Source organism: Ostrinia nubilalis, chromosome 2 (genome assembly GCF_963855985.1).
Source record: "Ostrinia nubilalis chromosome 2, ilOstNubi1.1, whole genome shotgun sequence".
Taxonomy (NCBI): Eukaryota; Metazoa; Arthropoda; class Insecta; order Lepidoptera; family Crambidae; genus Ostrinia; species Ostrinia nubilalis.
In genome coordinates, this window is record NC_087089.1 from 3,865,027 (window position 1) to 3,892,491 (window position 27,465).

The 27,465-nt window shown below is 38.8% G+C and overlaps 5 protein-coding genes across 5 annotated transcripts in view; 3 read left to right on the forward strand and 2 right to left on the reverse strand.

Moving 5' to 3' along the window:
• Positions 1 to 3,170: 3,170 nt before the first annotated feature.
• LOC135078199 (uncharacterized) lies at positions 3,171 to 4,184 on the forward strand. Its single transcript, XM_063972789.1, has 2 exons — positions 3,171 to 3,315; positions 3,871 to 4,184. Exons 1-2 carry the CDS (start codon positions 3,198 to 3,200, stop codon positions 4,182 to 4,184), a joined length of 432 nt encoding a protein of 143 aa, XP_063828859.1. The 5' UTR covers positions 3,171 to 3,197.
• A 556-nt stretch (positions 4,185 to 4,740) lies between these two features.
• On the forward strand, positions 4,741 to 6,608 carry LOC135078211 (zinc metalloproteinase nas-13-like). The gene is made up of 4 exons (XM_063972800.1): positions 4,741 to 4,899; positions 5,261 to 5,471; positions 5,785 to 5,921; positions 6,359 to 6,608. The coding sequence occupies exons 1-4, from the start codon at positions 4,741 to 4,743 to the stop codon at positions 6,575 to 6,577; spliced, it is 726 nt and encodes a 241-aa protein (XP_063828870.1). The 3' UTR covers positions 6,578 to 6,608.
• A 2,063-nt stretch (positions 6,609 to 8,671) lies between these two features.
• Positions 8,672 to 12,272, forward strand: LOC135086113 (low choriolytic enzyme-like). The gene is given in 7 exon segments (XM_063980914.1): positions 8,672 to 8,750; positions 8,753 to 8,803; positions 9,265 to 9,489; positions 9,756 to 9,865; positions 10,238 to 10,448; positions 11,122 to 11,258; positions 12,014 to 12,272. Coding segments are annotated over 7 exon segments (1,017 nt in total). The 5' UTR covers positions 8,672 to 8,686; the 3' UTR covers positions 12,233 to 12,272.
• A 721-nt stretch (positions 12,273 to 12,993) lies between these two features.
• Positions 12,994 to 17,209, reverse strand: LOC135079835 (astacin-like metalloprotease toxin 5). The gene is made up of 6 exons (XM_063974453.1): positions 17,042 to 17,209; positions 16,257 to 16,460; positions 15,102 to 15,211; positions 14,343 to 14,553; positions 13,750 to 13,886; positions 12,994 to 13,154 (listed from the first exon to the last, which is right to left on the reverse strand). The coding sequence occupies exons 1-6, from the start codon at positions 17,157 to 17,159 to the stop codon at positions 13,059 to 13,061; spliced, it is 876 nt and encodes a 291-aa protein (XP_063830523.1). The 5' UTR covers positions 17,160 to 17,209; the 3' UTR covers positions 12,994 to 13,058.
• Positions 17,210 to 20,855: 3,646 nt separating this feature from the next.
• LOC135080079 (nuclear hormone receptor FTZ-F1 beta) overlaps positions 20,856 to 27,465 on the reverse strand; it is a 44,293-nt gene continuing 37,683 nt past the window's right edge. Inside the window, exons 14-17 of the mRNA XM_063974759.1 lie at positions 27,198 to 27,334; positions 25,975 to 26,090; positions 25,704 to 25,858; positions 20,856 to 24,853 (exon numbers count right to left, since the gene is read on the reverse strand). Of these exons, the coding sequence (XP_063830829.1) occupies positions 24,746 to 24,853; positions 25,704 to 25,858; positions 25,975 to 26,090; positions 27,198 to 27,334 (516 nt within the window). The 3' untranslated portion in view covers positions 20,856 to 24,745. The remainder of the gene's footprint in view (positions 24,854 to 25,703; positions 25,859 to 25,974; positions 26,091 to 27,197; positions 27,335 to 27,465) is intronic.

Genomic DNA, 27,465 nt, shown 5'->3' on the forward strand with positions numbered 1-27,465 from the left:
ATTTTAGCGCTCGCAAGAAAAATACCCAAAACACACAATTAACACGCAAATAGAATAATTGATGACGGATTGTGCGCACGATTCGTTCGGCTTTTGCGGGAACTCTATATTTGGATCAGTATTTTTGTTTAGTTAGTTTTGTTTCATGCCTTTCACACACATCTATTAAGTAGTCTCTTTTAGATCGCAATTTTGGAACGTTACGTTTTTTATTAGTTTTGCAATTTCGTCGGCTTTAAACTTATTGACGAAAATTCTCTCCTTTCCTACTTAGCTAAATTATTACTACTGAGCATAATTATTTACTACACCTAACCCAATTTGAGATGCTAATTAGTGAACGAGTTCAAAAAGTAAAGAAAATGGTTCATTTAAAATGTGTTCAGTTCTGAAAAAATAGTATTGTATTTCTTAATTTTTATTATGTATCATAGTGGATTCGATTTCTCCATCAAGTATCAATTTGCTTACTTTAGTAACGTAGTTCAAAAAACCGCCTACACCACCTACGAAGCCCGACACATCCAAAAAACTTAATTGGTTGGAATATTCATCATTTTTGGGGACACGGCTCATCTCTGCGCACCGCCGTGTTGACATGCGCGATAAATGGCGACGCTAACGGGCCGTGCGAATCGCGACGCACGCGCAACCGGAAGCTGCGGGCGCCACTGGTGGCGAAAAAAATGAACTTTTTGCGAGTGATACGAGAGGTGAGCGATAGCTTCACCTAAAAACTTTTACTACCATTAGGTACCTATATTGTCATAATCAATCGGGAGAACACAGATGCACAAAGTTGTTTTTTAATTTGTGCAATCCATAATAGGTATGAGAATCGAACGCAAGGTCTTCAGATTTCCGAATCGAAAAGTTGTTGACTCTCTGTTCTCATCCTATCCTAAAGAAGTAAAGGAGTTGAAAATCTTAATGCAGAGTTTTAGGAAGACACCACTTATTTCCAACCATGATTCAGAAATTTGAACGCAACAAACGAACACACTCAGATATTTTTGCATTAGCTAGTTTTTTATGAAATCCCAACGAGCCCAGAGAATTTGTTTTCAGACTTTCAAACTACAAACAAGCCGAGATAAAAGTAAATAGATAATTTGATAATTAGATGTTTCCTGAGGAAACATTAAATCGGTAACCTCGTAATTTGTAGACAGATAAGTTTAATTCAAAACACTCCACCGAAACTCAGAGCAATGAAAATAAAAAACTGTGTTTTTAAGATGGTCGTTAAGGTTTGACACTTTTTTACTGTTTTATCTGTAACCTATGTCACGTTAAGTGCATGTCAGTGTCATGGTGTTTTACCACATTTGCAGTTGTCATCCTCTAGAGATTTAAAAGTCCTGACGTACCTTTTTGTCCCGCCATTCCACTTTTTGCCGCATAAGTGGGTACTAAGTAGCTGAACTTAAAAAAGATACAAATATTTATAAATAGGTAGGAGTCTGTAATTTGAATAATTCTCTTAACCATGCATCAATCAATTTGTGCATTTGCACTCGGTAATTTCTAGAATTCATTCAATATTTTTTTAGTAATAACGTTAAAAGTCCGTTGCCAATCATATTAAAATACATTTTACTGAAAAAATAAACTGAAAAATATTTCTGTTTTTCTTTGTATCACGAATTTACCTGAGTGTTTTTCAGCTTTCAAACAGAACGTAACTTTTCACTCAGCACCACATTCAAATTTAGCGATTACTAAAGTTATTCAAATTTATGTATGCGAGTCATTTCTACTAGTACCTTAATATGTAAGTCTAGACATTAGCACGTCACTACCTTGTTTAAATACCACGCAATCTTGTATACCCATTCTTATGATACACCATACAAGAATGCATGGTAAATTCAGTGAACTGCTCCTGAATCGAATGTACCTACTACTACTATTTCTATTTATTTATATTAACCGGCAGACAGTGGTGACTGAGTTTGTTGCGGCGCTTCTTCTCGGCACTTGCTAAATGTTGGTCTCGAAGCGCTGGTAGGGTAAAAAGATTATGAGACATGTAGAGGCTCCTTAAGAGCAAATGACGATTTGTAAGAACTATTTATAAGTCTAAACAAATAAAGAAATTTTGACTTTGACTTTGACTTTGAAAAAAATATTCAAAAATAAAAACGCCTTGCCATTCCCAAAACATAATTCTCAATGGGTATCATTGTGCAGCAAGTGTAACCGAATCCGGCGTTCGGCGAATCGTTTAAAAACGGCGACCACCCCGCCTTTCGGCGATCTCACAAGCTCGTCTGGATGTCAGCGCCGGCGGGCCGTGACCTGTCACTTTGACTGACATGACATGCCACTGAAACTATGATACCCCTTGGATTTGCTTGAAAAACATTCTAAGAAATTAGCAGAATATAGCACTTACATACCTTCATTTATTTTCAGATCTGTATATCGCATTTAATCTAAAATTCGATAGGTCCTCACGACTTCCGCGTAATCCACGTAAGTAAATCACCAATCTCCATCCTAGACTCCCCTACTGTTATTTTGAAAATTTTAACTTTAGTTAATGATCAGTACTTACCTACTTCTTGTGTAAAATCGATTGCAGTGTTTACGGATACGAGCATTTTACCGATCATTCAATAAATACATTATCTTTGATAACGTAACAAAAATGCCAGCTTGCCGCCAAAATAGCTGAGTAGTATTTTTGTACTTTGTACTATCAACACAATGTCTTAGTTCCAGGATCTGTCTTGCATGCTGGCTGATCATCATCATAGATTAAAGGGTATGTCCACCAATCAACAATGTTCCAGAAAATATCAGGGATATTTATTTTGGTGATAGTTTTTGAAGTACTGGATCGCTGAAATTGACGAATACCTCCGGGCCGGGCATTTTTCTTAGGCCGATGATTTAACTGACCTAGGCTGGCACCTTACCCAATTCATAATTTAAAAAGTAAGCTTATTTATTATCTTTTAGCTAGAAGAGATTCTTTCTTTCAATAATATCACACACAGACAATTGCATTACACGTGCAAGTAACTAAAAATCACGATATTATAATTACTTAAATGAGCATATTATTATCAGTCCCCTGTCAAAATTAATCGGATAATGTAATAATTAGGCACCTCCTACCTACTTAAAATGCTATCATTTCGCGATGCTTATAAGTAGGTGTTCTCGTGGAAAACCCACCAAACGTCACAATGATCAGGCTCCTTGCTCTGTCTTGCTTGCTGACGCTGGTGGCTGCTGGCCCCAGGTTTATGAAGACCAGGGCTGAGATTGAGGAGTATAAGACGCTCCTGGAGAAGACTAGAGAAGGTAGGAACTGGATTAGATATTTTGAACCACATAAAACCATGATTTTAGACAAGAGTTTAAAGGTCCCAACAAACCTAGAGGAAGAAGTGGCGTGTACTGAACAGTTCCGCTATTGTGTATAATGACGTCATAATAGTGAAATGAACTGTGTGTCTAATGCCCGTTTTCACCATGAATCCGTAATTTTTAAGTGACCGCTATGAAAACAAAATTCCTGTTAAGTGTTACCATAGGGGTCACTTGTGAAAATGGGCATAAGACTCCGAACCTATCAAAGTTTGCACCTCTACTAAAAGTTCATTAAAGCTTTTGATATTAAAAAAATATAGGGACTTCCTTACATCATACAAGATTAATTGTAGATTCTAATTATAGTTTTCACTTTTAAGTACCTACGAGTACATATTTAAGTTTGCATTTTGTGAATGTTCATGGTGTACAAATAAATAAATTCATTTTGAACAAAGTGTCCTTTCCCTATGTTGTCTGGTAGAGATCGCTTCCTAGTTTTTCCTCCTGAAATTTTATTACATGCACACTTACACATTATTTCAGACGATGGCCTTACTCTCGAGGAGCGCATGGAAGCGCACCCTCAATCGAATGCCTGGGAGAACAGTGGCAAGTTCCAGGGTGACATCTACCTGGATGACGACATCATTGAGGACCTGGTGGACAGCTATGCCACAGGAGATGAGGAGGGCCGCATGGCGTTCACCAGACCCAACAGCCGTTGGCCGAGCAACACCGTCGTGTATGAGTTTGGACACAACGAGTTAGTGAGTGCAATCAATTTGTATATTCAAACTTTTAATTATAATACGGGAGTATTCCCTCCCCTCGTTCCCACCGCTGCAACTCCTGTGTAGCCAGGATCTACAGCTTGCCTGCCAATAAAAACCCAACCAGTGAAGGTCAAGTTTGTCCCGGGGGAAAGTTAAACTGTCATTGGATCTGCAACGAAATTAATCAGAAGAACATAGGATGAGTTCGATGTTAAGGTTCAACTTCCCTCCATTGCAACTTTTAATTATGAATATTATTAATCTTATCATACTATAATTAGTAAATTCCACGGCTGGGGGTATACCACGACGTAAACATCAACATTATTCGAACCAAAAGCTATCGCATGGCACGTTTTAAAGTGCAAATAAGTTACGTCACGTGTGAAAAATTCAAAATTTTGAAAATAGGATGCTGAATAAAATTATAATTTGACCATTTCCATTTTGGGCTTGCGCTATAATATTGCCATAATCTTGAGAGTGGTAACTAAACCTAAAACTCTATATTTTATAGTTTTTATTTTCACTTGCTAACAGTCTTATTTACTGGATGGGCTTCCTTACCAGTCATCTGCCTATATTATTGAAGCTTTTAATCACAATATAACTCGAGAGAGGCATCTAAGTATGATGAAAGATGTCTGTTAATTCTGTTACTATAAGAATTGAACCTAAACCATTTACAGCCTTGGATCAACAAAGATGGATCCTAACCACCATCGACACACTCCAGCAAAGAACCTGCGTCCGATTTCGCGTCAGGACCGCTGCTGACCGCAACTTCGTCAGGCTGACCGTAAGTGAAATAAGTTACAAAATCAAAAAAATCAGTTGAATCGCATTTCTTTGATCGTTGTTCTCTTGTATTGGCTCTTGTTAGAAAGTCCGATGCCCTAATTTTGAAGTGACCCTTATGGTAGTTAACAGGAATTTTGTTTTCATAGGGGTCACTTAAAAATTAGGGATTGATGGTGAAAACGGACACGAAGCTCCTCCTCTCTGTCACATACGATTCGCTCAGCCCTTAGCGGCCATCCTTTGAGCTAAAGACAGTTAAAGAACTCAGGGGTTTCACACCTTGATGCAGTCAAGCTGTCAAACGGCTGGTTCCTTGTCTAAAAAGACAATATTAAAACACAATAATCTTAAACCTACAGGGAAGGCCAACTGGTTGCTACGCCAGCGTCGGCTTCGACCAAAACAGGGGCATTCATACGATGAATGTAGCACGTGACCAGCCTGGCCAAGGCTGCTTGAACTGGGTCGTCATCGTCCACGAGTGGTACCACTTGCTTGGATTCTTCCACATGCAGTCCACCTACAATAGGGACGACTACGTCCGGATCCACTGGGAGAACATCGAGAGAGGTGCCTTTGAAAATAAAGTAGCATTATTATACTAACTTAGGTCGCGCAGCAAGAGTTGTATCTATAAATAAAATTTTGCGTAGTCTGACTGAAAAACGCTTTCTGTGACTCTTGCAGACTTTCAAAAAGCTAGCTAGTGTATTCGATATTTGAACTTGAATATAAATAAATACCTATTTGTGTTCTGTATTAAAATATTAGATACATCAGTGTGAGTACCTACGCGTTCGCTTCAACTGCTGCGCGACCTATAACGTAGCCAGAATTTGGAAAAATTGCTTTATCTTGAATTGATTTACTATGATTTTTACAGGGTACGCCTTTGCCTTCGACCGTTATGATAACAGCATCGTTTCCAACTTGGGACTTCCTTACGAGTACAGCAGCTGCATGCACTACGGAACCCACTTCTTCAGTGCCAATGGGCGCCCCACTATTTCTACCACCAGGGTAAGAACTTGGTTATGAAATAGCACCGGTCGTCTGTCTGTATGTTTCTTTAGCGCCATTTATGTATTAAATGAAACATTATTTTGTTTATTATCTATTCTCTAACGTGGATTGCAGGCCAAGATGTACGGCTCTTCATTTTAATTTCTATTTAAGATGCAAAACAAATTACAAAACATGAGCAACACACAATTCTAAATTTCTAATAATAACTACCTAATATAAAGAGCTAGTAGGCAAAATAGACTTGACCTTCACTGGTTGGGTTTTTATTGGCGGTCAAGCATCCTGGCTACAAAGGTGGGAAAGAGAGGTGGGAAAAGTCCCGTGGTAGGCACATCATCCCATTAAAACACATAAGAGATCCAATAATTACTAAATAATCAGCAAAGGAGGACCCCTACCCACTTTTTAACAGGCTATTCTTCTTCTTGCAGCACTACGGAGGAGTATTAGGCCAGACCTCAGTCGTGACGGGCTTCGACATCTGGCGCCTGCAACGCCACTACAACTGTCCCGGAGCTTGGAGCGCCGCCGCCGAGATGAAGGCACGGACCACCAACTACGCGATGGAAGATGGAAAAGTGGTGGAGGTGCCGGCTGACAACAAGTTCGCTGATGAATACGAGCTGATCGAAGAGAATGAGGAAGAATAAACGCTGGAGTTCAATAATAATGACCTATTAACCCATGTTTTTCTTTTCTCACCTGATCTTTGCAAACTTCCTTTGAACTGATGTTTATAACTAGCATGAATAAGACTTTTAAGGGCGCCAAACACAATAATAAAGACATGGATTAGTCCGGGATTCCCTCTATATTTATCAAAGCAATTTTCGCTCTTGTTCTAACTTAACAATAACAACTAAACGGAAACAAGTACTAACTAATACAACAGAAATACTAAGAAATACAACAAAAACATAGTATAAAAGTATGACTACTTAAATTTATCTAATAATATCAGTACCTAGATTCTTTGCCATAAAGTGAAACATCATGTATCAAGTCCCTAACCTATCAAAACCCAAACATCGTTGCGGTTAATTCTCAATTTAAACGCAATAAATCTGATCAAATCATCGGCTGGGCGCTCCGTTATTTCAAAGAGTCGAAATTTGTCCTGACAAAATTTACGACGCGCGTTCGGTAGCGATCAAAGCGCGCGCGCAGCCACGTGGTAACACAGAGGGCGCTCCTCGGGGAGTTTAAAAAGAAGATTGTGTGTTTTGTAAATAATATTTTATTTGCGCCCTTTTGAACAACCCGACGGGAATGGTGTCATTTTTTTGCTGCCATTTCGGGCGCTAAATGTGAAAGTGTAAAAACTAATAAAAAGATTTTAAGTGTTCGTTGAGGATGATAAGTACGTCAGGCTGAATAGTGTGCAATCTAATTATCTAGTTCGTAATAAGGTCGTCTATTTTTGAACTACAAATTCCAATATTTTTTAAGGAATGTTTTATAACAATTTGTATCTTATGTGTATGCCAGTACATTCGTATGACACAAATTACTAATAGTCCCGCTAACTCCTCGTGCTAAGCAAAATATCCACCAGTCCACCATTAGGTCCAGCAGCGGCGCCGGGTTCGAACCAGTGCAGCGTTCCTCGGATCCAAACCCCATTAACCGGTGAATTTGGGCTAATAGTCGCCTCAGTCCAGCGGCAGACGGCAGATTGATTCCAATAAAATAACAAATAAAAAAATACACAGAAAAACCTGCGTTGAGTAAGTGTACCTTTTAGTAGATAATAATTAGTTTCTTATGTAAATTCAGTGTGAGAGTGCATTCCCGACCCTGACTGCATAACTTAATGATTATTAACAATCAAGTTTCATTGATGTATAGGATTCCGTACTCGTTTTAAATAACGGTAATAAATATTTTTTCGGTTTAATGAAAACCAATAAAATGGTAAAATAAAAAATATAAAAACTGAAATACGAGTATTACCTTAGATATTTACCTGTAAAATAAGTAAGTACCTAGGTACCAAACAAAACCCAATGTTAATGAAAAATGACTAACCAAATAAGTACAAAATCACAGACAAACACTTTATTATTTTATTTGTTTATTTTGATAGATAAAAATAATGAATTAGCTTTATCCTTTGCAAAAATAATTAGTCAAAGTAGGTACATAACAGATATTGATAAGATATTGTAAAATGCAAACTCGCCGCGATACACTTTTGTTTTGGTTCCTGACTCTGTCTTTCAGGCTGAATACTTGCAAGAATCTCTGGATTCCTAGAACAATCCCTGATTATGGAAGATGCAGCACTTTTGATGGGTAGCATTTCACCACCCCAGCTCAATTGCACCAACTCAATTCCCGAAGGCTGCTGGTGTTAACTAATCTCTACAAAACGTGCGCACAGGACCAGAAAAGGAAGGTAGGTTTACAAATTGTCATTAGATAAGAAGTAACAATAAGTATTTTAAATAAATTATTAAACTTGTATTTTATCTGCGGTGCTTATACACGCACCTGTGCTGAAAAAAGTCTATTCAACGTAATTCATTCTGAAAACTTTATATGTACTTCTACGCTATGTGCCTTGCTGTGCTGTATAAGTACCTAATCACAAACAGACACTTCAATAAACTGACATTATTATATTTATAAAAATAACAATAATTTGAATTATCAGTCCCTTGCCATATTTAATCGGATTAACAATTAATTAGGTATAACAAATGCAATCTCGCCGCCTTATAAATAAGGTGTTGAGCTAAAATCCACCAAACGACACAATGATCAGGCTCCTGGCTCTGTCGTGTTTGCTGACGCTGGTGGCTGCTGGCCCCAGGGTGCTCAGACAAGGGCAGAGATCGAGGAGTACAAGACGATCCTGGAGAAGACCAGAGAAGGTAGGTACAGTTTGTGGCAATAGAATCGGGAGATCTTGTAAACAAAGGTTGGCTGGTACAGCAACTTGGATCATCACAGTCGACCGTCTCACACTACTTACCTATACCTACTGCATCGTAGACTGCATCTCGTGCACTTAACATCAGGTGCGACTGCGGTCAAATACCTGCCTTGTCTTGCATAAAAAAAATATGACTTCCGTTTCCATATCGGAACTAGCCCCATTGTTGTTTTTAGGATCACAAAATCATCCTAGCTTTTACCCACAAAGTAGACACGCAACACGAAAGAAATACTTAGTTAAAAAATGGTAAAATTAGATAAAAATATCCTGAAACAAAGGCGTATCCGTAATTGAATAATATTTTCCTATCTCTATCTCTGATAGCAATGTTTAGACTAACGAAAAGATAATTAATGCCAATTAGAAGCAGAAGTACCTATCATCAAATTCTTACAGACGATGGCTTGACCCTCGAGGACCGCATGGAAGCCCACCCCCAGTCAAACTCCTGGGAGAACAGCGGCAAGTTCGAAGGTGACATCTTCCTGGACGATGACCTGATCGAAGATTTGGTGGACAACTACGCCACTGGAGACGACGAGGGCCGCATGGCGTACATCAGACCTAACAGCCGTTGGCCGAGCAACACCGTCGTATATGAGTTTGGAGCCAATGAATTCAGTGAGTGCATGCACTTTTTAGCGATCAAGTAATCATGGCCACAAGGTGGATAGACGACCTCATAAAGGTTGCACGGAGACGCTCCGAGGAGGTATCAACCGACCAATCATAAAATTATTGGCCAATGTTCAGCAGCGGACGTCCTGTGGCTATCTTGATGATGATAATGATCATTTTATCTAAGTTTTTTTTTTCGTAATTTAAAATTTCACTAAATTTATTAAATTTAGATGTGTCGTCTTTCTTACACATTTTTATTTTTTCAGACTTGGATCAGCAAAGGTACATCATCCAGACCATCAACCTGCTCCAGGAGCGCACGTGCGTGCGGTTCCGAGTCAGGAACAACAACGACCGTAACTTCGTCAGGCTCACTGTAAGTACGGACGACAGTACGTCAAGCTACACACGGTGGCCTCGAATGTAACAATGAAGTCAAATTATTCGTATAATCTTAACAAGGCTAAAACTCTACGTTTTGGGAGATGGCATGTTATACTAGATGTTCGAGCTGAGAACGCACCTAACTTTCTTCGCCCATCCAGTAAATAACGCTCGTATACACAAACATTACTATGAGGTCTCACAGATCGCGTGGACGCTCAGGATAACACACGAACCAATCACAGAGCTCTATTCAACGCTGTGCGTTCGATTTGCTGCTTCACTTAAGCAAGCATCGTTTGTGAATACGGGCGTTAGTCAATAATTAAGCCTTGACTGCTAATGCGTTTGGAATATTTCACAGGGAAGGCCCACTGGTTGCTACGCTAGCGTGGGCTTCCACCAAAACAGGGGCATCCACACGTTGAACTTGGCTCGAGCGCAGCCAGGCTGGGGCTGCTTCAACTGGGTCGTCATCGTGCACGAGTGGTATCATGTGCTCGGCTTCTTCCACATGCAGTCCACCTACAATAGGTACAACTACGTCAGGATCCACTGGGAGAACATTGAAAGAGGTACGGCAAATAGAGTAATCAGATGAAGTAAATTATAGAGTTAGGTAGGTACTTATTTAAGTTAACTCTACAGGATGGTGGAGAGCGCAATAGCGCCACAAAAAGATGTCCTCGTGGTCAAAAGAAGGGTGTGCAACCGTGGACAAACTAGACATAGGCGGAAATCAGGTCAAGGCGTCGCTACACCGGTACTTCCTCTATGCTCAGAGACATGGACATTCGTGGTTATTTTAGTGGGTAGGCTCCGCCCTTCTGGCGGGGAGAGCCCAACATAACCCGTCGCCATGACCACAGCGGCGGGTATACAGTTTTATGCATTTTTTCCACGTAAATAAAAAGGTAAATAAGTATCTAGGCGAGTAGCGGGGTTACACTCATTCACACTTAATAATATTACTTATCCGTGAAGCCACAATCACAGTTCCGTCAACGTGTTCTTTCCGTTCAGTTACGGACGGGCACTTGACTGCGGGCAGTCACGGACGTCTAAAGGGCGAAATACTGATATGTCAGTACTCAGTTCTTGAATCATTGACGCAATACTGAAGCACTGATGCTGCAACTGAGCGAAACTGTGGCTTGACTGTATGCGTGAATAGACTTTTAAACGGTTCCATATTATGGATTAGGAATATTTAAGTTCCTTATTTACTTGAATTAAAACGTTTCACAGGCATGGAACACAACTTCGACCGCTACGGGAACGACATTACCTCAAACTTGGGTCTACCTTACGAGTACAGCAGCTGCATGCACTACGGAACCCACTTCTTCAGCAGTAATGGACGCCCCACTCTTTCCACTACTAGGGTAAGCAGAAAATTAATAAATATTTTCCCTGTGGAGGTATGGAAGTTGCACGATTTACAGGCAGATAAATTGGTACAGCTAAGCAGATGTAAGAGCAGTAAAAGCTTTTGGTGCCCAGAAAAAGCTAAATTGTTTTAAATTATTCTACATTTTTTGATAGTTCAGTCAGATCATTACAATCTTAGCAGTTTCTTTGTTGATTCTTCAAAATGTCATTATCATCTTAAATTTTATTCATACTTAAGCTATATCAAAACACCTAATCCTGATAGATTTTAAGAGGCATGCACATGCACAATATCAAAAACCTGTGGTGACTGTCAACCACAATCTTAACTTGGACCCCCACCTCAGATTTCGGAGCAACCCGCTCCCGCTTATGAAATTGGGCCAGGTCCAATCTGAACGAACGAAAGTTCGGCGCATGCTCACTGCTCCGCTGCGCGAGGGACGCAGGCTTGGTGGAAAGTCACCACAAACCCTTCGCCCTAATCATCCATTACCATTCATCATCATCATCATCATCATCTCAGCCATAGGACGTCTACTGCTGAACATAGATAGGCCTCCCCCAATGCTTTCCATGTTGCCCGGTTGGTAGCGGCCTGTGTCCAGCGCCTTCCTGCTACCTTTACGATGTTGTCGGTCCACCTTGTGGGTGGACGTCCCACGCTGCGTTTTCCGTTACATTACCATTATCTTCAAGTAAATTGTAGTGTTTTCTTTCCTGTATCTTATTGTTCGAAATATTCCAGCATTACGGCGGCGTATTAGGTCAGACCCACATGGTGACTGGGCTCGACATCTGGCGTCTGGCCCGGCACTACAACTGTCCCGGGGCTTGGAGCGCCGCCGCTGAGATGAAGGCCCGGACCACCAACTACGTAATGGAAGACGGACAGGTGGTTGAGATTTCCGCAGACAACAAGTTCGCTGATGAACTGGAACTGCTCGAAGATAATGACCAGGTGTAATGTTAGGATTTCTGTCTGAATAAAAAAATATTCCACTCCATTTGTTTTTGCTTTTAATGTTCATAATAAAACTCTGAAAATAACGTTAGAGTCCCAATTAGAGTCCCTTCTTACAATGGTTTAAATAGCTAGACGCTGGAAATCCCCTTAAAGGTTCATAAAAGTGACTGAGTTTCTTCCGACACTTTTTCTTAGCACCAGCCAGCCGATGTGTTGTCCCGAAGTGGTGGTAGGAAGCTATCCAAAAATCCCTGCACTCAGTTCACATCTGCCGAACAAAACATATTGGCGACGTACTTACGATTATGTTTCATCAAGAATATGTTTAATTTTTATCCAATTCGAAAGCTTCACTATTCACTATCTCCATCACTCAAAGCGATAAAGGACGAAACTGTTCCCTAAGATATTTGTTCCTTTATCTCCTAGTGGCTAGTTTTTAGGTAAAAAGCCAGTCTAAGCAAATTATATGTAGCCAGAGTCTTCAGCATGACCGCCAATAAAAACCCAACCAATGATAGCTTTCCCCTGGAACCAACTAGGTTAGTTGGTTCCAGGATTGGGCCCGCTATGAAAATAAAAGAAAATTTTAGGATTTTCCGGGACCTCTCGGCATAGTAGTCCGTTCTGAACCACTACACCAAATGGCCGACAACACAATGACATTTAGTGCGTAGTTTCCATTTGCGATCTAGAAAAGTCCATATCCTACGAAACTTAGTTAACGAAAACACCATATTTTCTAATTAATAAAACAAGAATTATATCAAATAATTGTTTTTATTGTCAGTCGGTACAAAAATAACTAGTTAATTTAGGAAAGTTCTCAGTCCCAGGCATGGGGACACTCGTAGTGCCTGTTGATGCGCAGCCAGTCCTTGTCTGTGATGTACTCGCGCTGGCCCATCACTCCTTCATGTTCCTGTAATAAATGAAAATTATGAAAAACATTCTCTTCTAAAACATTGGTCGAACTAAATTGCTTTTGCTTTACGAGCCTGTGAGGTTTAAATCCCTGAAACTGTGTTTCAAAAATACTTCTTAACGTTGTACCACTGTGACTGTGATGTCTCCTCTCCTCTCTATGCACTAAGCAGAACAGTAACATAAACCAATTCTGTGGTCTAAACAGTACTGAACACCAAGAACATCATGGATCAATTTTATCGACCAGCCGGGCTGTGATGCGCGCCGTGATAAATCTTATCGATGATTTTATACGACTAATGTATGGGCTTGTCGCGTAAAATCGATAAAATGGCGTGATAAACGCTTATTGCGACGCACATCCTAGGCCTACTGGGTCGTCGTCACAGTTGGACATTCTGTGCATAGTCTATTATAGTCTCAACCAGAGTCGGCGCCTTCTTATACCAATGGCATTCAGATTAATTTACTGTTTTAAGTAGGTATTTCGAGTAGTTGAGTGAGCTCCGTAGCTTACGAGTGTTATTTAGTTGAGCTGTGCACCTTATGACCAAAATGTGTTCTTTTGTGTTCCTTATTTGGAAACTGACCTGCAAAGCGACTATGGTCTTCTCTCCGTTGTTGCTGAACGCGTAAGGCCCGTAGTGCAGGCAGCTCACGTAGTCGTACTCCACACCCAGGTTGTCGACCAAGTCCGACGCGTAAATGTCGAAGTTGTGCTCAGTTCCTAAGAAAATATCATAGAATCTGTCAATAACATCATCGTACTGAGTGCTGAATACGTCTCTGACTAAATCTTAATTAAAGACAAATTAAATCGACTCAGAAAATTAGACGAGACTGTTTTAATAAACATCGGATTCCCTTTAACCTGCATCATACAGTTGTCCATTGGGGGTTGCGCTCGTTTCACATTGTGAAGTGAACTAAGTCTAATAACACTTTTTCATTTACTTAGGTCAGTTCTTTGTATGAAACTCTATACTGCAACGCACACTGAAAAGCGATACCGTGTTGATCCTTTTCCGAGTAGATAAGTCTGCCATGACCTTTACTCTGAAAGAAGTTTCGAATGTTGCCATCTCTCTCATCCAAAGCCAGATGCCAGGAGCGATGGTGACAGACCTGAAACTACATAACAGAGTACCCTTGAAGACTATAACAGGTGGTGTAGCAGTCTTACCAGCAATGAGGTTCTCCTCGACAATCTTGACGTAGTTGTCCCTGTCGTAAGTGGACTGCATGTGAAGGAAGCCCAGGATATGCATCCACTCGTGGACGATGGTGGCGTGGCGGAAGCAGGACACTCCAGGGAAGTTGCGGGCCAGGTTGAGGGTGTGGACGCCTCGCTGCTCCCAGTAGCCGACGTGGGCGAAGCAGCCACCAGCTCCACCCTAAAGGAGAGAGGAGATAACCATGAGAATATGCGCGTGAGCTTGATGGAACAAATAAGGTGTCCGCAGAAGATCAGCGTCCTGGTGTAGATCGTTTAATCCACGAAGACGCACCCCACTAATTTTTAGTCGAGGAAAGCGCGGGGTGTTGGGAGTTTGATCCGAGCAATCGGAGCGTCATTATTGTAGTGTGCGTGTGCACTCATTGATAATTTAGCGTGTACCGATAACACTCAAACATTAGCTGAAGAATGATTATAATAAGCTGTCACGAATAATGTAGAGTAACTTTAGTAGACAACCTTTTTTTGTCTACTCTTATTTTCTGACTCTTTTACAGCCGTCTCTGGCTTGGTGGTCCGCGTACCATGCAACTCCCTCCGGAATAGTTTTAATACATTTTCTGGAATTCAGAGGAATTCTAGACGGGGCAAATTCATTCAAACTTGACGGAGTCATGGTTATTTATGTATTTGTACCTACACATAGTAGGTAGGTATTCTATTTATCTTTGTTAGTCGTTAATCTTAATATCATAAACTACTTACGGTAACTCTCACGAAAACGGTGTCTTCAGGCTCACGGTAGCGGAACTTGACGCAGGTGTGCCTTTCGATGTCCCTGATACCTTCGAGAATAGCTTCCTGCTGCAGGGGTCCTGAAAGTATTTATTAGTTTAAATGTACCAGATAGAGCTAACTGTTCATATTTCATTGATACAAATGTACCCGAATCTGGATTCTGGAATCAATCGAAACTTTTACAAAACCAAACATAGACTTTGAAGTAACTTGAAAGTGCCTTGTACTTAAGTCCTTAATTCAGGTATGGAATCGAAACTCCTGACTTTTAGTAGCTACAATTTTGTTACATAATATAATAATAATAAAAACAAAACTAGCCCATCATTCTCAATCTGATTATCAAAACAATCAATAAAAACCCGACGATAAGACAAACGACCTCATGTCTAATTAGTTTAATTACTGATAAAATAAATATCTGTTTAAAATCTAATTAATTTAATTTTTATTGTCATGATTTCGTCACAATAATGTCATAGTCCTTTTTCAGGTTCAAACGTAATTGTGACATTTCAGTATTTTAAAATACCTACGAATGTATGTGACATTTCAGTTATTGTGACGTTTTCATACCCCTGAACATAATTTTAAATGGACAATGCGCACTTTTTCAATTCCTACTCTGATGAACGTTAAATTCTGATACTGAAGTACGTCGCACACCTTTGCCTAATTTCGTTTATAGAATGGACAACGGGCAGTGGCGGCGTAGCATGGGTTGGTACCCGGGGCGACCGTACCTACACTAGGCAGTTACGGAACTATTCCCACCGCTTCTACAGCTTGACCGCCAACAAAAACACAACCAGTGAAGGTTAAGTTTTTCCCGGGGAATGTTATAACTCTCATTAAACCCGCAACAAAATTAATCCGAAGAACCTAAGAGGAGCAGGCCCCTCTTTCCTACTGAGGCCCCGCGGCCGAGGGGGCCCCCGTCTGCTCAAAAGACCTTTTTCCAGATGATAAGAGCCCCCTATCCTTAAGTGCTCAGGGCCCCTTGTAGGTTAAAGACGGCCCTGAGAAGTTCGAAGTTAAGATTCGACTTCTCTCCAGCGCAAAGTGGACGTCAGGTAACAAAACCTCGTAACCCTGAAAAGAGTATTAAGATAAGGTACTCACCAAACTCGCCCTCTCCGAACTCCCAAACGACCTCGTTCTTCGGCCACTTGGTGTTCGGCCAGGTGTACGCGTTCCTTCCCATGGCGTACTGCATCAGCATATCCTTGATGATGAAGTCGTCGAGCAGAATGTCTCCCTGGTACTTGCCGCTGTTCTCTTCGGCGTTCGCCATCGGAGACGATTTGAGGAATCGGTGGCCCTCCTCTAGAGAATTAGGATAATAAAGAATAAACAAAAGAGAATAAACAGAGTCCTTTATAGTGCTAAGGGCCCTCGCCCACGGCGACTTTTTGTAGCGATGCAGTCGCGCTGCTGTAGCGCGTTAGTAGCGTGTTGGCATCACTTCTGCAGTGTGATGCAAATGCGACTAACGCGCGTTAGTAGCAATGCTGTCGCGCGTTTCTTAAACGTTGCCGTGGGCGAGGGCCCTAAGAGTTAGTTGTATTGTTTGGTGATTCTAGAGCTAGAGTTGCAGAGCTTTTTAAGTTGATGTGATTTTAGTTTCAGCGGCATAGCCTGGTAAAATAGTAATGTTACTTGAACTTGGCTTGACACGCTATCACGTATTTACGTCGTTTTTCATCTAACTTTAACTTTCAGCTTTTGAAGAAACTTGACAGTATTAACAAAGTAGGTATTATTGTTTAAAAGTCAAAATAGTGTAACTTAAAAGCTGTAAATTATAACGATCTATGACAAACTGAATTTCACATGGGCGAAGACAATAGGAAAAAGAAAAGGGGCAAAAGCTACTTAATAGACAATATTATTTTAAATTCGCTCACCATTCTGAGTGCTTTCCAAGAAGTGCCTGAAGGCTTCGATCTCCTCCTTGGACCTGACCACTGCAGGAGTAGCCAGGGCTGCCCCCACCACACACGAGACCAGAATCAACCGCAACATCTTCACCTAACCAGGGTCCTCACAACACAGGCGTAGTTCAAACAATCACCTCATATAAATAACGCCATCCTTATCATAATTTTTAACTAATTGATTATCTAAATGCGTTGTCATGTATCAATGAAGTTGATCTATTAAATTAAGTTTTGGCTAATTGAATAGGTAATTGGTTTTCCGTCAAATGGTATTTCCATATCGCAATCAGTGGGTTTTCGTGGATAGCTTCAGGTGATGAAGATATACATTTACACCTACCTAGGTACGAAAGAGATGAATGATCTCTATAAAAAGTTATAGACATTAAAATACTGAACCCAGAACCCTGTACTTTCAGCAATTTACCCGCACCGGTCTGCTATAGGGTGGAGTTAAAAATACTTACGAAAAGGGCAGCAGTGTGGGGCGAAGGGGAAAGGTCGACTCTTGTAAAACTAGAAATAATCTTAACAAAGAAATTACAGGACCGTATTTTTATAAAATACAAATCATAAATCGGTTATTATCGGTGGCTCTACTTAATTATGCCCCTTTTTTTGGCGAACAAACACAACCCATGTAGTAATTATGTCTCCACCACTTAGGGGGCGTCCATAAATTACGTGAGGCTTTTAGGGGGGGGAGGGGGTCAACAAAAACCTCACCAAATCTCACGTGGGGGAGAGGGGGGGTCTCGGGAAATATCACGTATTTTTTCCACAAGAAATAGTTTGCCAAAAAACTGGGTTAAATCTTAAGTAAAAAAATTGGCCAAGTGCGTGTCGTGCCACGCGCAGTGTAGGGTTCCGTAGTTGTCCGTCGTTATCACAATATATTTCAGAAGTAAGCAATTACTTCATCTAAAGTCACTTTTAATATTTTCTTCTAAGGAATTTTTATTAGGTATGAAATTTTATAATACATGAGTAAAACGACTATTACTCTTGAACTAACTGATCTATCTTAACCGCTATAGTTTTCCTTGAAAGTTCATAAAAAGCACTATAATCTTGAATTTTTCCAGATTTATCAAGCCAACAGTTTAGTTTTTAGCGGGGGGGATGCCCTACTTGGACAAAAATTGGCACTTTAAACTTTAACATTTTGCAAACGGATCCCTTAATCGAAAAATGGTCTTAGAAACCCCTAAGCCATTTTAAAAGACCTATCCAACGATACCCCACACGATGGGGTAGAAGACGAAAAAAAAATCATCCCCACTTAACATGTAGGGGAGCTACCCTAAAATTTTTTTTTTTTTTAATTTTATTCTACCGTTTTGTCGGCATGATTAATATACATACCTCTACAAAATTACAGCTCCCTAGTGCCAATAGTTTCCAAGCAAAACCTCGGAAAGACAGACAGCCATACGGAACTAAAAAATGATATTTGTATGATGATAATGTCATTTTATTCTATACAGTCTAAACAAATAAAACTAAAAAAAATGCTTCCGTCTGCATGTGTGAATACTAAAATGCAGAATAAATGACGAAATTAAGAAAATTATAAAACAAGTTCTTTTTTTATCAAAATCGATTTTGCTAGATTATTAGAGATTTTGTAGAAAGGAACAATTAGACTAGGTACTTCTGTAAAAAAACAATGTGACCCTAGTACTAACCGCTGTCACTACACGTGTTTTTCGGATCTATTCGTAATCAGTGGGCTTAGTGCGACTTTACACGATCGTCATCCGCTAGCGACTGCGTAAAAAATGACATACATTAAATGTATGATGATTGTACAGCGTCCCTAGCAGATACTTTCAAGAACTAAAATCTTTAACTTTATAGATCTTTTTGATGCACTCGTTAGCGACAACGTTAAAGCACACAAAAAAAAATTTCTCAGTTATATTACTCCAAAACTATTAAATTTCGGATTTTTCTTAATATCACGTGAGATTTTGGGGTGGGGGAGGGGGTCAGGCAAAATCTCACCAAATCTCACAAAGGGGGGCGGGGGGGTTTAAAAATAGCCAAAATTGTCTCACGTAATTTATGGACGCCCCCTTACGAGACCAGAGGTTTTCATGGTTTTCAGTTGATTATTTTCGAAGGGAGTCCCATATCTATGCTAATATTAAAGCTGAAGATTTTGTTTGTTTTCATTTAACGCGCTAATTTCAGGACCACTGGTACGATTTGAAAAAATATTTTTGTATAGGATGTAGCCCATTTATCGAAGAAGGCAGAGCAACAATAAAAATGTTGTGAAAGCGGGAAAACTTACTCAAACAATTTTCACGCGTACGAAGCCGCGGGCACAGTTAGTAACCTATATCGGCCTTTTACCCTTCATATCAAGAGATAAGTATCAATTAGGATGGAAAAGGATTTTCAATAACGTAATAACAATACTGACTGCATAGGCTTTATCGGTTTAATTAATTGATATGATTTGATTATTAATCAGATACCATAAAGCGTAATTTTAATTCATATTAATATAGTAAATGGATAAGAATGTTTGTAAATATGTTTGTATCGTAGGATGCGTAAGAGCCATAGTATTAAAGTTAAATTGACTCAATTGTTTTAATTATTATAAAGCTGCTTTGTTTGTTTTGAAGAACCAATCAGTCTAATGCCCGTATTCGCAAACGATGTTTGCGAAGCAGCAAATCAAACGCACAGCGTTGAAGAGCTCTGTGATTCGTTCATGAAATGTGTACCCTATGCGTCCGTGATCACTGTGAGACCTCATACATATTCCCCTCCCCCCCCCCCCTCCTCCCCCCTCTAGGGTTACCTACGTGAGTGCCACAAACGTTACATCGAATTTTGTTTATTCGAAAACCTTTCTGCGAAGTTACTATACTGCGACACCTTGTTATATCGATGCCTTGTTACTGCGATGTTACGTTACATCGAAAAACTTTACTGCGAACGATTTTATAGTCGTATTTTATAATTTATTTATATTTATATTCTTATGTTATTTAATCAAGGATGTAACTGTTAAATATATGTAATAAGTAAATAAAATGTAATGTATTTATAATCTTATTTCATCTATAATTTTGTACCGCCCACTTTATTCTATGTATGTATGTAATTTCATTTTTTTTATCTATCTGCTAAGTCAAATAAGGAAGGCTTCGCAGTAAAATCGTTCGCAGTAAAGTTTTTCGATGTAACGTAACATCGCAGTAACAAGGCATCGATATAACAAGGCGTCGCAGTATAATAACTTCGCAGAAAGGTTTTCGAAGAAACAAAATTCGATGTTACGTTTGTCGCACTCACATAGGTAACCCTGTGCGGGTGCGTAAATGTCTCGGGAATTTAGGTCATAATTCCTAAATTATGCCTATTTTTGGATTCTTTTGTGATAGATTTACGCTTTTCTAAAAGCTTCAACGTGCCATTCTGCAAAAATGTATTGAATTTTAAGCTTATGGCTTAGGCTTATGGAGTTAAGACCACGGGATATTGTTTGTTATAGCGTAAAAATGCATTGAACAAGAGTTTCGTCCCAGCATTTGTACTTAGGGGCGTCCTTTAGTAGATAATGATAATCGGATTAACTAACTGTTGCAACATCGTAATTAATGTGTAAACGATTAACTTTGATATAATTTGCGTACGTCAAGACTTTGTATTTATTATGTGTTATGATTTTAATCTATCGTGGGGAATCAAAAAGCTTTGATTTTCATATACAAGATAAAAGACAAAGAACTAAGGTTAGGAAATAATGGAAAAACAGATATTAAGTCAAAGTTGTATTTATTTTTTGCTCTATATATAGAAAAAAAAATCTTTTCATAATCTACAAAATAAAAGAATAATATATCACTATAATACTTATTATAGATTATAACAAAAATACAAATTACAAATTATTGGACGTGATACCATTCTTACGTTCCTCTTAATTTTTAATATAAAAATTATTCGGATTTACAATCATCTGTTGCCACACATACTGCTTTACTGAATACAAAAATATCTTACGGCTAGCATCTTAAATTATCAGTTCAGTAAAGAGTTTAAACTATCATAGATGCCAAATTATACAATAACTATGTATTGGCAAAATGTTGCGAATTGCAAATTACAATCACATAAAAATCTCAATCGTGAATTATATCAACTTTCTTTATTTTTTATTATTGTTTTTTCATTAAAAAAAATAAAAATAAGTGTTTTTACGCAAAACACGTAGAATTTACAATTTTTAGTTCATCCAGATAAAAAAAAAATCATAGTAAAATAAAATAAAAAGTAAAGTTGATACAATTCCTTTTTTTGTGGCACTTTGTTTCAGAAACAATTATTCAACATTCCCTAAACATTATACACAAGTGTCTTACAATTACAACTAGAAATCAAGTACTTGTGCCCTTTAAATTACATTATCATTCTATAAGGACAACTTTGTCAAGTCTTATAACGTCGATAGCACTACAAAAAGCCGCCGGCGGCTCTAAGCTTTACAAAAGCTAGTGGACACCACCGGTCAATTGACATAATATTATGTACTTTTTACTACTTAATTAGGGAGAGAAGTTCTGTAAAACAACTTTTTTTTAAAAACTTAATTTTAGTCCTTAAAACTTATTTTTTTAATTCATTTTAACAATGACGCATGACGTTATTACCATACAAAATACATGGGGAAATTGCGTTTTGACAGCTCATATGTCAATTAATTAGTGGTGACCACTACCAAATTGCCTGCGTAAGCGCACGTGAAAAGATAAAGCAATAAATATGAAATATTTGATAGTTCTCAGTCAGTTCAGTATTTTAGAATTATCCATCGAATTAAAAAAGTTCATGTAACAAAAAATGCATGCTTAAATTGTTAATCACTCTGGTCAATCTGGACCCTTACATAAGTCACATACGTCTTGGTTTACAGTCTCTGTCTTGCATTGATTTGATTTAATCTGGTATTATTAGTTTGAAAATTTAATTAAAAAAATATTGGCACATTTTTTCTGTAAAAAAAAATACAATTTACAAATCTTATGCTATACAGTAAATTATGAAAGCAATTGCCGAATTTTTGACCAAATTTTCATGAAACGTTCCACGTTAAGGCAACTCCCGAAATTTTTACGCCTAAAATATTTTAACTAGTTCTAAACTAATGCACTAATCTTAGCTACGCATAAATGAGAATATTTTTTTCATAAAACAAAAAGTATTGCAACATTATACAGATGCTCATAGCAACGTTATATTTTTACAACGGCAGTGTACGACTGGTTTTAACTATTCAAAAATAGTTTTTCTTTTAAACTCTATAGTGCAAAAGCATAGCATAAAGAAAAGATAAACCTACAGACAAACGAAGCCGAAAATTACAATATAATACCAAAAACTTTATGCTATGTATTGCACCGAGAAATAAAAATATAAAAAACAAAAATATTTCTAGTCTACGTGAAGAAATTCATTAGAAAATTTTAAAAATATGTATAATTTATAAAGAAGAAATAAGTGTCAAGAAAATAAGAAATTTAAAATATTTAGAAGTAAATAAAGTACGTACAGCGTGAGAGTTAAACTCTCGGCAATTTCTTACGAACTAAGATACAAAAACTACATTAATCTAGCTATTAAGTAACTTAACAAAATGGCAATGATTACAATTCAGCCCCTATGAAACAGAGCATTTTACACACATAATTACAATAAATAATCATGAAAATATCAACGTCTTTTAAATAGTAGAGCAAAGTGTTGAAAAATATAGGATTTGCTTATATTTTTAAACTCACTGACCTGTTTTTCAGTGAAATGTCTGTGAAATGACAGCATTCAAATTGGCCATTTAACACCAAGAATGAGCTACTGAATATTGTATTTTTTTTAAGAAATAAATATTTTTATACTCCATATATTTTTTTCACTTGAATTTGAATAAACTGCGTATTTTTAGATATTTACATTATGTATTTTCTCAGCATGTTTTACCACAGCGAAATTATCAATAATAAGTCCAAGAACTGAGCCTGTCAGTGTTTGCTATAAGATTGTCTTTATAAACAGACCTATGAATATAATTCATAACATTGTTGTATTTTTTCTGTTAAATAATTTACACCTTGCCAGCAATATTTTTTATGAATTATTTTAACCAGGGCCATTTATAGAACAAAAACACTAATTGAGTCAGTAATTTATAACGTACGTACTTGTTAGATAAAATGTTATTTACGTACATGATTCAGGTATTTATCTATTTATACACAAAGTAGGTATGCATTCAGGCATCGTCCTAATCATTAATTGTTCCCTTGGCCTTAAAATATAAATATTACAGTATAAAAGAATAATGGCAGTGCAACATTTACATAAATATCACCGAAAAGCCCTACCCCGTTACTAATAAAAATATACGTGAATTATTTTAACTAGAAGCTAAATTGTTGAGTGTCAAACAATTTTTCTGATTAACTGAACAGAGGGCGCCACTTCCAAGCAAATCTGTCAAACTATTTTTAAAAGAATAGTTGTAATAACCATAGCCTCTGTGCCTTACTTTATATTTGTGTGCCAATTGTATAGTTTCTGTCTTAGCACCTATTCCTACTTGTTTTGTAAATAAATATCGTTTAACTCAAATTCATAAGTACATCAAAATAAAACCTATTTTTATGAAAAAATGTACTAACCCCTGAGTAGGTGTATAAAATATGTACAGTTTTATTAGTAAAGGAGTATTATCTTTATTATGTACAAGTAATATAAAAATTACATAAAAATAGAGATACTGTATCGAGTAAAGAGTCCAAAATATAATCTAAATAGTTTGGAGAGCAACTGTAAAATGGATCGAAAAATAAATGCATTTAAATTGTATATGTTACATAAACTACATTGGCACGATATATTTACTAATATAAAGCGAATGTAATGATATTTACACAGTCTTGTATAAAGGCCGAAACAAATAATGATTTTTAAATTATTTTTAATGCAATAATGATTGTCGCCATTATTATCAGTTTTAATGCATTTCTGTGATGAGTATTATAATATTTTTAATGCCAAACACACAGAGAATACAATAAAAATAAATGTTGGAATATACTCGCCAAATTCATCCTTAAAATACGAGATAAAATAGCAAAAATTGCAAGCTACCATAAACAAGTTTGTTCCCAACGATTATTTTTTCATCCCCGAATTAGACGAGTATTCGTTCACCTATAATCCAAATCTGAGTACAATATGACACAATTTCATCAATAAAGCTCATAGCAGACTTAACAACTCGGAAAGGGATCAACTCCGTATCGCCTTTCGGGAGCTGTCATCGCCTTTCGCGCGCTGTCAGTTGCGAGGCGAGGCGTTTACGTTATAAGTGCGTTGCAGTATGGAGTTTCATACAAAGAATACTCACCGTCTCGAGTTGATACGATTACGATCCCTTTCCGGGTTGATAAATGTGCGACGTCCTTAAATGATCATTTCAAATCTAGGTGATGATGCGATGTTGATGATAGACACTCTGTCTATGATGACAATGACGTGACTAAGATTAATCGTCGTAGAAAACTAGAATTTCATTTTTACTCTTGAGCAATATGTTTCATAAACCTGTCAACAGGCTCGAAGTTTGACCTTAAAAGTGGGGGGTGGGGGTCAATGGTCCCCCCTTAATAGTTCCATAAGGAGGTTGAAGCTTGGCCCCTCCCCATCTTTACCTTTGTTCGCCGGGTTGAGCATCTCTTTGCCGACTTGCATGAAAAACTGTAACAAGAGCAAAGCATGACGTGAACACTGGAATATCGACTCTAAAACTACTACAATAAAGTTTGTTTTTATTCAGAAAGTCAGTAGCAGTAATAAGAAACTTCGCCCTGACTGCTTTATGTCAGTCCCAAAGGAATTAGACTTTCAGAATACTAGCTGTTGGGAAGAAAATCTCTGGAGACGGTATTGTTGGTATGCGGACCAATCGATAAAAAGCAGCACGCACAGATGTAGCGCTATCTATGTTTCATTGTATTAATTAGTTTATCCCGACTCTCGGTATAAAGTAGTTTAGGTATAGTCTGGTCCGTGAGCACGTAGAATTTTGTCCAATGACCCCAAGCTACCCATCTTTATCGCTCGCTCGTAAATTATGTTGCTATCGCGCTCGCACACTTACTGCGGGTGCCAGTCGCACAGTCGCGACAGCAATATAATTACGCGCGAGCGATAAGGATGGGTAGCTAGGGGTCATTGGACAAAATTCTACGTGCTCACGGACCGGGCTTTAGTACAAATATTGGTTTACAACATAGCATAGTGCAGGGTTGGCGAACCAATGGCACGCGTGCCAATGATGGCACGCGACATAATATTTTGGGCACGCCACCAATCACAAATTCAGTAATTCAATAGTAAATAATGTGTTTTGATTATGGGCTATCGTATTTGCCCTCATCAGTTAGTGCCACTGTAGAGTAAGGTCGTGTAACTCACCAGCGGTGCTACTTGATGGCATTAGGTGTTAATTTAATGGCACGTGTCTATGATTACTTCAAACATTTTTTTAGAATAGTGGCACGTTGATACTTAAAGGTTCGCCATCCCTGGCATAGTGTATTCTCACCTGGCAAGTCCGCTGTAGCTCCGGTATGCGCAGGAGCAACTCTCCAAACTTGGCGGGAGTATCAGGCGAGTGCGCCGCTGTGTACGCTTGAAGCGCTGCAAGCGCTTTCTCTTGCGACGCTCGCACTTTTTCTGATTCGCGGAGTTCGGGTGTATCTGTAGAGAAAGTTTTATTCTACCTTTATCTATCTATTTGTAGTGGTTTACCCCCTTTTTATGGTCACTTTAGTGCCTATGCATTATTATAAATCCATAGACAAATGATAACTTACCTGACGTCAGAAGTACGATGACTTTCAGCGCAACGTATTCGTATCGGTCGACTCGTAGTCTTCTCAAGTGGTCGGTGAAGCTTAACATTCTCTCTATACACGGTGTCAAGCCCAGCCTGCAAACAAAAAATAAAGGTGAGTTTATGTAACTAATCCTACCACTCTTTTCCACCATAGCAACTCCTGTATGGTCAGGATCTACAGCCTAACCAATGAAGATTGAGCAGTCCCAGAGGATAGCTTGTTGTCTTAAAGCCCGCAACGAATTTAATCAGAAGACTATAGGAGTCCGAAATATATCCAAGATAACTGAAAACTACTGAAAAGGTGGAGGTGAGTGTGGCGTTGTGGTTCCGGCAGAGTAGAACAGGACCACTAAGAGGACACTAAGTGGAGAGTCTTATAGACTAATGCCCGTTTTCACCATCAATCCCTAATTTTTAAGTGACCCCTGTGAAAACAAAATTAATATTGTTGTATTACCCTAGGGGTCACTTAAAAATTAGGGATTGATGGTGAAATATGACCTTTTTTTAAAGGTTATTAAACCTTTGTTTGTCACCTGTCATCCGCTTTGCAATGGAGGGAGGTCGAACCTTAATTTCGAACTCCTCCTATGTTCTTCTGATTAATTTCGTTGCGGGTCCAATGATTTAACTTTCCACCGGGACAAACTTGACCTTCATTGGTTGGGTTTTTACGGCGGTCAAGCTGTAGATCCTGTCTACACAGGAGTTACAGCGGTGGGAACGAGAGGTGGGAATAGTCCCGTATATTTTAAGGTCCCTATGACCTGCTGATAGTTCACTTACTTGGCACTCTGGTCCAGCGTGATACCGCGGCCTCCACCCACGCGCACTTCTCCAGGAGTGCCCACGCCGCGGTAGCAGCACGACAGCACCAGCAGTTCGCACCAGCTGTTACAGCAGGTCCCTATGACCTTTTCTTAAAGGTTATTAAACCTTTATTTGTCACCTGTCATCCGCTTTGCAATGGAGGGAGGTCGAACTTTAATTTCGAACTCCTATGTTCTTCTGATTAATTTCGTTGCGGGTCCAATGACAGTTTAACTTTCCCCCGGGACAAACTTGACTTGCATTGATTGGGTTTTATGGCGGTCAAGCTGTAGATCCTGTCTACACAGAAGTTGCAGCGGCGGGAACGAGAGGTGGGAATAGTCTCGTATATTTTAAGGCCCCAATGACCTGCTGATATTCACTTACTTGGCACTCTGGTCCAGCGTGATGCCGCGGCCGCCGCCCACGCGCACCTCTCCAGGAGTGCCCACGCCGCGGTAGCAGCAAGAAAGCACCAGCAGTTCGCACCAGCTGTTGATCAGCAGGCAGATCTGGTCGTCGATCTGTGGATAAATAAGCGTAGTTAATGGACCTGGTAAATGACAGGGTCATCCTACTGCTAACCATTATTAATGGACCTGGTAAATGAGAGACGCCTCCTGCATTGGAGATAAGATGACCTGATGATGATGAT

Excerpts from the sequence above, each read along its gene's own strand:
- LOC135078211 (XM_063972800.1), top strand. The coding sequence starts at position 4,741 with ATGTCTGTTAATTCTGTTACTATAAGAATTGAACCTAAACCATTTACA. Across the intron at positions 5,472-5,784 it reads CTGGGAGAACATCGAGAGAG|GGTACGCCTTTGCCTTCGAC; the intron begins GTGCCTTTGAAA and ends TGATTTTTACAG. Across the intron at positions 5,922-6,358 it reads CCACTATTTCTACCACCAGG|CACTACGGAGGAGTATTAGG; the intron begins GTAAGAACTTGG and ends TTCTTCTTGCAG.
- LOC135078199 (XM_063972789.1), top strand. The coding sequence starts at position 3,198 with ATGATCAGGCTCCTTGCTCTGTCTTGCTTGCTGACGCTGGTGGCTGCT. Across the intron at positions 3,316-3,870 it reads CCTGGAGAAGACTAGAGAAG|ACGATGGCCTTACTCTCGAG; the intron begins GTAGGAACTGGA and ends ACATTATTTCAG.
- LOC135079835 (XM_063974453.1), bottom strand. The coding sequence starts at position 17,159 with ATGTTGCGGTTGATTCTGGTCTCGTGTGTGGTGGGGGCAGCCCTGGCT. Across the intron at positions 16,461-17,041 it reads CTTGGAAAGCACTCAGAATG|AGGAGGGCCACCGATTCCTC; the intron begins GTGAGCGAATTT and ends CTAATTCTCTAG. Across the intron at positions 15,212-16,256 it reads GTTCGGAGAGGGCGAGTTTG|GACCCCTGCAGCAGGAAGCT; the intron begins GTGAGTACCTTA and ends AAATACTTTCAG.